We start from the raw sequence: 9,263 nt of genomic DNA on the forward strand, positions 1-9,263 counted from the left end.
AGAAACTTCTATATTTTATTAGTGTATCTCTTGTTATAGGAGCTTAGCCTAACCTAAAAATTACAACCATGTTTCCCCTGGCAATCTTGGATCGCTTTCTGAATTCTTTGCTTTTATTTTAAAAAATTAATGTAGAATACCCTGTAACATTTGTTTTAATAAAAATATTCCCCTACATGTCCAGTAACTAGTACTTAAATAAGATATGCTACTTACCCTGTGGCTTTGACCAACCCTGCATATACCACTACACCATTATACACACCACAGTTACTATATTAACACACACACAATCTCTCAAACAGCTTTTTATTAAACAGCAAAGCAAAATTGCAACACAATTTTAAGTCTTCGTAGATTAGGTCACAAAAGGGATGCAAAATATTTGCAGTGTAACTATTCTATTTATACAGCTAAAGTCATTCATTGACTCATACACCAATACAAACATAAGATTATTCCAGGATTAAAAGTAGCCCAAATCTAACAACCAAAACAGTATTAGTGGATCTCTTCCTATTTAACATTTTAACATTACTTCTGATACTAATTTTCTTACCAGATGGAATCTACAAACTAAATTTTTAGAAACTGTCAAAGAATGACTAAAATTCTGCAAACCAAGTAGTTGGATTTACAGAAAACTCTGGGAGAAGTAGTGAGATTAAAATACTGAGAAAATATCATCTAGTATACATGTAAAACTCCCTCATCTTATTCATGATTCTGATACTAATACACTCTGAACGGATTCTGCAAAAGTTGATCTGCTGGGTGCTACAAAGAAACATTAAGACTAAACTCTTTGTAACTGTTCTCTTTCAGATGTGGTTGACATAAGGTTAGTAACATTTAATCTACTCTCTCAGATCTAGTCTGTGTCAGAGATCACACAAATCTGGAGTAAAAACATTTTGGAGTTGCTTACTACAGTTTGCCAATTATCTTTTCAATCCTATTCATATTTTTCTCAAAATTTTCTATTCCAAACATATAACCAGAGCTCATCTTTTCAGATATTAAGTGGGTTGTTTTGTGCAAAAGGAAGGTTTTAACAACTAAACCTTCCCAATTTGACAACTCAGTTGCAAAGAAAAGTCTTCATACTTATAGCCTCTGTTTTCAACTGATTAAAGAGAAACCAATAATCCTATCTTATTACTAACTATGACAAGCCCTAACTGAGAAACTATCTCATTTTAGTAAGTTTCAACAATTCAAGCTCAGGTTACTCTCACAGATGATTAACTATTAAAATTACTTTTACAAATGTAAAACCAATTTTCTCCTTAAGGAAAAGGAAATGGGAAGGAAGAAGCAAATGGAGAAGAGGCACAACATGGTGGACAGGGTACATAAAGCTGTGCGTTCAGTACATGATTTTGGTCACTTTTCACAACATGGTGGTTATTTTCTTGTATTTCTTACTATGCCTATGTCTTTATCTATTATTATAGATAAAAGACAGTGCTAAACCTATAAATCAAATTTGATAAAACATTCATTTCAAGTTTCATAAATATATGCATTTCTAATTATAAAGTCTCTACAATACATTTGCACGTTTTCATAGACTATTATATGCAAACTCATGAAGTCTTCCGTTATGCTCTTAATTTTGCCTAGATCTGACATTATCTTCATAAATATTCAATTAAGCCACAAACAAAAGTACTATAACTTTTTAAATCTATCCAGGTTTTAAAGAAAAAAAGATCAGCAGCAATTCAATAAAACAGAAGGGATGTAAATCCCTTACTTTCTTTTGCTTTTTGTGTCAGTTGTTTGAAAAACACTAGAAGCTGACATGAGGTTTTCTATATATTGTCCAAGAACTTGGTTTTCTGACTTTAGCTTCAGATTTTCTTCCTTAACTGCATCTACTCTTGCAGAGAGGTCTATATTTAAAAAGAAAAAAAAAAAAAAAGTCCAGTATCAATAAAATGATGCCAATGACTCCATATTATACAAGACTTAGGATTCATTCTTAAAAGAGATAACACGATCTTTAAATTTTCTGCTTTTAAATTCAGGTAACTTTAGAAATTAAGGTAAACAAAGTAAACTGAATCCAAGTTAATAGCCAAATCTTAAAAAGAGATTTCACATTAAACTAAATGTTGGTAAATGGCATCTATGTGGAGTAGTTATTTCTTGAAATTGTTATTTCCATAAGATACAAACTTGGTTTTTAAAATGTGAATTTTGGTTCACGTCTTATCAACATTAAAAAAAAAATCTTTGTTAGAAATGCTTAAGAAAACGTGGCAGGCAAATACAACTCGATTTATACGTTGGATATAGGTCAGCTTCCAAGAAATTGAGCATTTTGTATTTTTACATTAGCAAGAAATTCAAAAGTTCTTAATGATCAAATAAAACATTATCTTCATTCATTCATTTAACAACTAAGTATTGGGTGCCCTTTAAGAGCCAGGCACTATTCTAGAGACAACAGTAACAAAAGTCCTTGCCCTCACAGAGCTTATATTCTTATGTACATGTGGACACATGCACTTGCAGAGCCCCAAGTAGGGGTCAAGAGAAAAAAGAAGGGTATGAGTTGCAGGAACCAAAAGGGAAGTTGTCTTTTTAATACAGTATGGTCAGCGATATTCTGATAGAGGGAATTGACCAGAGACTTAAGAGAAATGAGGGAATGAGCCATATAGAATGCAAACAACCTAAGCAGAGAACAGAGAACAGCAACCACTAAGACCCTCAGTAAAAGCTTGCTGAAAGAATGGCAAGGAAGTCAGTGTCTGAGGTAGACTGAATGAGGCAGAGTGTAACATGACTGATTCTGAAAGGTATAAAGAGGTAAAAGATTTCCAGAGGGTAACCTGGCTTTTATTAACTGTGAAATGGGAAGCCAATGCAATGACATACATGATCTGCTCACCCTGCTGTTAAAAACAAACCCAAAAACAAAAACCAAAAAACACATAACACAACCTCTTAATTTCATCAAAAACCAAGATATTTCAGTGGTAGTATTAATTTCATGCAAGACATTTAGAAAATGAAAAAACTCAGATCAATTCACTTTTAATCTCTGAAGCTAAAACACTTTTAAAGTAAAAACTTTAAAGTTTTTGCATAAAGTGTATACCTTATTAAAGTGGATTTAGTAATATCTTTGCACAGGGGTTTAAGGGGCTCTCATGTAATAAACAGCATTACATTAACCCCGGAGGGATGCACAGGAACACTATTTGACTTTCTTACTGAAGCGAATTTGTTCTTTAAAATCGACAGCCAAAGCTGCAGAGAGGAGGGAACAGAAACTATTGAAATCAACTTTGAAGCTTCTATTTTAAAAACTGGGGGCATGATAAGGAAATTTAGCAGAACAAATGCTTACAATTTCAACTAACTGGATATTGTTCAAGAAAACTACAAAATGGAAGCAAACCTTCAAGTGTGTGTTGAAGTTCCAACACTTGATTAATAAGTCGTGTTTTCTCCTCCAGTTCCACCTGATTTTCAGCATCCACTGCTGTAATACAAAGGCTCAGATTTACTAGTAATTAACATCAGGTACCATCTGGGTAACACAGCACTTAAAGATATGCAAAATGTTTTATATCCATTGTCTTACTTGACTTAAGAGGCCTGGAAAGGAAGAAATTAGACGCCCACAAGGCAGATAAGGACACCAAGGTGAAGATAAATGATTTTGCCATTATTAATCCTTTCTAGAACTAAAGAGGTTATAAATAAGTAAATTAGCCAAATCCAAGCATTCTAAATATTGCTTCTCTCTTCTTTCCATTGCTTAAGCCAAAAGCATTCACAAAACCAGGAACTCACAAAAAGGGGAAAAAAGCACATACCATCCATGTCGGCATTCATCATCTTGGGTAACAAGTTTTTGGGCCTTGGGTACAAAATCCCTGATGAATGGTCTGCAATAAGAGAAAGTTAGAAACAGACACATATGGCAATAAAATACCACTGTACATTTTAAAAAAATTTGAAAGGAGAAAATGATCAAAGTTATGGAAGAACAAATACAAAATATTAGAAATTTTAAATATGTTATCTTCTTGGAAAGTGATATGGTAATAAATCATGCTCATGAAAACATTTAAATATTTTTTACTAAGCAATTTTGCTCTTGGAAATTTGGCCTAAGGAAAATTACAAAGAAGGAAAAAATTATATGCATAAAATTTTCACTTCAACCTTATTTACAACCCACGAAACTGGAAACAATATAAACTGTCCATTCAGTGTCTGGTTAATTACTGTAGTTTCTAATTGAGTGGCAACTAAAAATAATTATGATGACTATAACATGGAAGAATGTTTACAAAATTGTGTGTTCACTGATGTAAATTATGTAAAATATACATAAATACAAATAAAGAGAACAGCAAAATGAAAAAAGCTCTTATGTTAAGGATGATGATAGGGATGAAGACAAATCTCTTAAAAATATTTTTCCTTTTAAAGTATTACCTTATACATACTGTTTAATATTTTTTATTGATAAAGTTCAAGAGAAAAATACTAGTTACCTGAAACACTAAAATGGGAAAAATGAAAAAATATCAACTTGTTACCTTCTGGTTATGGTTAAAACAGATTAAATAGGATGCATATAAGTAAATAAATATTAATATTTTACTGTTTCTGTAAAAGGTTCTAAAATATTGGGGCACCTGGGTGGCTCAGTCCGTTAAGCATCTAACTCTTGATTTCGGCTCAGGTCATGATCTCAGGGTCCTGAGACTGTTGGGCTCCACAATTAGCTCAAAGTCTGCTTAAGATTCTTTCTAACTCTGCGCCCCACCCACAGGCATGCTCTCTCTAAATAAATTTTTTTTAAAGTTTCCAAAATATTAAAGCATAAAATTCCTGTGAAACATGTTCTGCTCTATAGCTAACATTCATTTCATATTCAGTGTGCTCAAGATTTTTAAATAAACCAGATTATTGCTGGAAACAGATTTGTAAACAATCTACTCACTGAAGCAGTGAGTAGACAGGTATAGACCTGCCAATATTATTACTCTTTCAACAAATTTATAGAGCACCTACTATACCAAGGCACTCTTACGCCTCTGTATGCTAAATAGTAGAACCCAGATCCTACTGAACAGGATGTCTATATTCTAGAACCAGAATCCTAAGAGTTATTAGTGTATTGAGTATTCCCTCACAGTTTCAGTTGTTGAAATTGTGTGACACTTCAGATACTGGCATGAACATGGAGATAAAATGCTCAGTGTACGTATGTATAAACTACCTCTGAAATAAGAGATCACTTGTTGGTCTAAAGAAGAAAGACATTTAACATCCCTTACATGGCATTATTAAAGACTTCACTAGCTACAAATGGTATAAAATTGACCTAATGCTTAATAAAATCTACTGAGTCTTCTAGCATCTTTCTACTTATGTAGCATTAGAGCTGCTCTCCCTCAAATTGTTTTCACATGGTTTTAATCCTCAGGTTCTTCGTACTTCAGAGAAAGTTCACACATATATATGTGATATAATATGTACATATTATATACATAGTACATCTGCATTATACATATGTAATATAATAATATAACATAATATACATTATGTAATATAATGTACATAATATGTAATATACATATGAACTTTTTCTGATGCAACAGCCAAAAGCAAGTGATCTTGGGAGTACTTAGCCAACAACAGCCTGCAGCTTGGCTATTTCTGCTGCTAAATAATACACAAAAAGTACTTCAAAATTCTGACATTTAGTGTTTTTAAAAATACAGCTAAAACAAAATTTTCATGACAGCTGAGAAGAGTTATAAGATACAAAAGCAAAGCAACAGATAATCATGCAATCAATGCAACTGACTTTGAAATCAAGTTTAGTATAGGGATGTGGAATACTTCTTTTGTCTATGTTTCAGTCTAATACTAAAATTAAACCAAAAAGTCTTCTACAAAGGTAAAGTGCTCCAAACTGATCAATGTAATAATGAGGCCAGTTTCTGAAATTTTGGCCACATGTAACCCAAACAATGGAAAATCTATGTATGGCTTATCAACAGTTTGACCTCATCTGAAAAAACCTGGAAAAAAAATTTCAGACTTCATCTGAAAAAAAGGCAGAAAAATGGGATGAAGGGGGCTTATTAGAGGAAAAACGAAGCTTAGAAACACACACAGAAGACTGGGGTGGAGGCAAGAGCACAAAAGCCCGGTGGGCACAAGGACAGTGCTAGGAGATATATAACACAACCCAAGAGGACACCATACACATCACAGTCTATGTAAGATAACCTCCATGACTGTACAGCACAAAATCTGTCCAACTCTAGGTGGCAGCCCTGGGCAAAAGGGTATTCATGACTCTTCAATGAAGCAGACAAGAGCACTGTTGGCTGCCTCTGCACAGCAACAACAAAGACAAACAGTAATTTTCTTATTCTGATGTGATTAAACAGGCTGGCCTCAAAATGCTTTCTTGCATATATTCAAGGTCTTCCAGTAAATTTAGAGTAACAGACTGATTTATTTTATAAGGTCAGAAGGTTCATTGGGCTCTTTTATCAAAGTATTTTAGCCACAGGTTTTATTTTCTTTCAAAATAGGGTCAATCCTAAAACCTCACAATGTCTACATTAGCACAGGTACTATGTCATAATATGCACTTAATACCAGACTGAGTTTTTCAACTATAAAATCTTCTTCTCAGTCTATACTTGCTATCACATCAATTCAATTTCATGTGAATTGTACTTTTAAGAATTCATTTTTGGGGCATCAGGGTAGCTCAGGTGGTTAAGCATACTACTCTTGATCTCAGCTCAGGTCTTGATCTCAGGGTCCTGACTTCAAGCCTGGTACTGGGCTCCATGCTGGGAATGGAGCCTACTTAATAAAAAAAAAAGAAAAAGAAAATCCAGACCGAAGTATCTCTAGCATGAGGACACTGAAATGAGTGTGGGGTGCTAAGGCTGATCTATTTATTCTAAAGCTGCCTTCGCTCCGAAATGGATATGGTTCTTAAGGATCTGTCAACTCTGACCTAAGCCTAGGTTGGCTCTTAAAAGCTTTTCTCAAATTACAGTACGTTCTGGTACCTATCTTCATCTAGCCTTGATGGGGAGAAGAGAATCTAGAATTATTTTGATAATATAAGCCCAGGAAGCAAAAAGTACGGAGAGAACAAGAGTCAGGAAGTGTGACAAACATTAGGATGGATCCATTTTCTATGCCCACACTTCTGTGATCAAAGACTACCGTTTTACCAAAGGAGACCTCTACCTTCTCTTATAGTATCCTGAATAGTACCACTGTTAAGAAGCAGTTTAGCACAGTGATAAAGGACATAAATTTATATTACCTGGATTTAAATCCTAGCTCTGCTATTTATAAGCTCTGAAATCTTGAGCAAGGTTAACATCTCAGCCTCAGTTTTCCTTATCTGTAAAATGATGAAAGTATATACCTCACATTTTTGTTTTAAGAATGAGTTGAAATGTATGGTACTTTCAATGGTACCTCATAATGTTAGCTATTATCTCCTCTACCTTTTGGCTCTAATTCAGGCCACAAAAAGAAGTTTTGATAAAATCATCTGGTCTAGCCGCTTCATTTTACAAACAAATGGAGACCAAATAATGGCTTACTCAAAATCACAGAAGTAGTCACTGACAGAGCCAAGACTAGGCTAGTTGTTTTCCATCACACCACGACAGGTATGCTCACCTCTGAGACCTAAGATTTTGAGACTTTTTCCTGATACCCACCTAACTTGTTTGCATCTAAAACTGATTTTCATGTCATCCACTTACTAGTGAATAAGACTACTAAAATAATGTCACTGTTGATTAATATACTAAATGCTTTATATATATTATTAGTTCATCAAATCAACAGAAGGGCATTGTAATTTATATTTGTGGGTGCTGTACCTCAGAAAGGTTACGTATCTGCCTTAGACTTCACAGCCAACATTTGTACCAAGATGCTGAAAGCAGGTCTAACTATGAAGTCCCTGTTTTTTCCATTGTATAATGGAAATACAGCCCTAATCTATGTTTGCCAAATATTTTTGCAATCTTCGATGTTAAATTCCTTTGACATTTTACTAAGCAACTAAAGATAAATTTTACTCCATTCAGGGCGCATCCACTTTCAACTAGGTCTGTCTGTTCAGGCCTGTTCAAGTTTTGCATTGTTCTGGCTAGGTAAATCCAGTTTCAGATCCCACAAGATTAAGGAATTGACTGGCCAAAGGAGGACAGGAACGGAAGATGTATCCCCAGAGAATGGCTAGCTATAGTGAATTTAATCGAGGAGTACAGCCACGGAATACAGGAATATGCATAGCTTCGGATCATCAGTTACAGACAGCGCCGGGGACATAGCACAGCAGGTCCTTAACATTGTTACGTCATAGTAGTGGAATCGATACATTGTATAACAAAAGTCCTGCCTTTCCAAAGGCATCCTCTCTCCTTTTCAATCCTAACTCCCCGAAACTTGCTCGGCAGGATCCTTGTGGGAAGCCCAAGTAGAAACTAACCGGGAGCTCCTTTCGGCGCCAGGAAAGCTGTCGCCAGCCCTTATTTTACCGCTCGCTCGCCACCCTCCCCGCCTCGGCGTCCTCCCACCCCCCACCTCCCACCTCCCGGGCTCTCGGCAGAGCAGCCACAGACTAGTCCCGGCGTGCCAGGCCCATCCTGCCCAAGCGTCCCTCTGCAGTCCCAGTTCAGGGCGGGAGGCTGGACAGCGGCCTTGGACTCAGAAGAGGCGCGAGAAGGCGACGGGGGGGTCCGCCTAACGGACGCGAGCAGCGGACCCCTCCCCAAAGGAACCTAATAATAAGATGAGAAGACGGTTACGCAGGGCTTCTGCAGGGAGTCAGGCCTGAAGCGCCCACCAAATGCCCAGGCCCGAAGCCGCTCTTCCTGGGCGCCTGGGGCGCCGGGCCGCGTCCAGCCCTCCCGCCTCCCACCCCCGCCCCCCCAGGCGCTGTACCGGAGTCGCTACTCCAGTCGCGCGGGGCCAGGCCCTCCGCGGTCCTTGACTGCCCTCACCTGCGGTTGAAGGAGCCAGGAGTGGGAGGGAGCGGGAAGACGCCTCAGGCCCCAACACTTGGACCAACCGGTACCGACAGCTCCGCCCTCTGCGCCCACAGAGCGTGCGCCGTGTCGGGATTCCCGCCCTGTCCCTCCCCGTCCCGCGCCGTGGCCCACCAATCCCCACTCAAGAAGACACGCCTGCGCATTAGCTGTACGACGCCCCAATCGTCCTTTGTCAAA

At 37.2% G+C, this 9,263-nt stretch overlaps 1 protein-coding gene across 1 annotated transcript; it reads right to left on the reverse strand.

The window, feature by feature from the left end:
* Window positions 1-292: 292 nt before the first annotated feature.
* SCOC (short coiled-coil protein) lies at window positions 293-9,244 on the reverse strand. Its single transcript, XM_032857279.1, is given in 5 exon segments — window positions 293-1,898; window positions 3,416-3,499; window positions 3,837-3,908; window positions 9,039-9,186; window positions 9,188-9,244. Coding segments are annotated over 5 exon segments (489 nt in total). The 5' UTR covers window positions 9,230-9,244; the 3' UTR covers window positions 293-1,755.
* Between the last annotated feature and the right edge of the window lie 19 nt (window positions 9,245-9,263).

Source organism: Lontra canadensis, unplaced genomic scaffold (genome assembly GCF_010015895.1).
Source record: "Lontra canadensis isolate GAN:19392208 unplaced genomic scaffold, GSC_riverotter_1.0 scaffold1, whole genome shotgun sequence".
Taxonomy (NCBI): Eukaryota; Metazoa; Chordata; class Mammalia; order Carnivora; family Mustelidae; genus Lontra; species Lontra canadensis.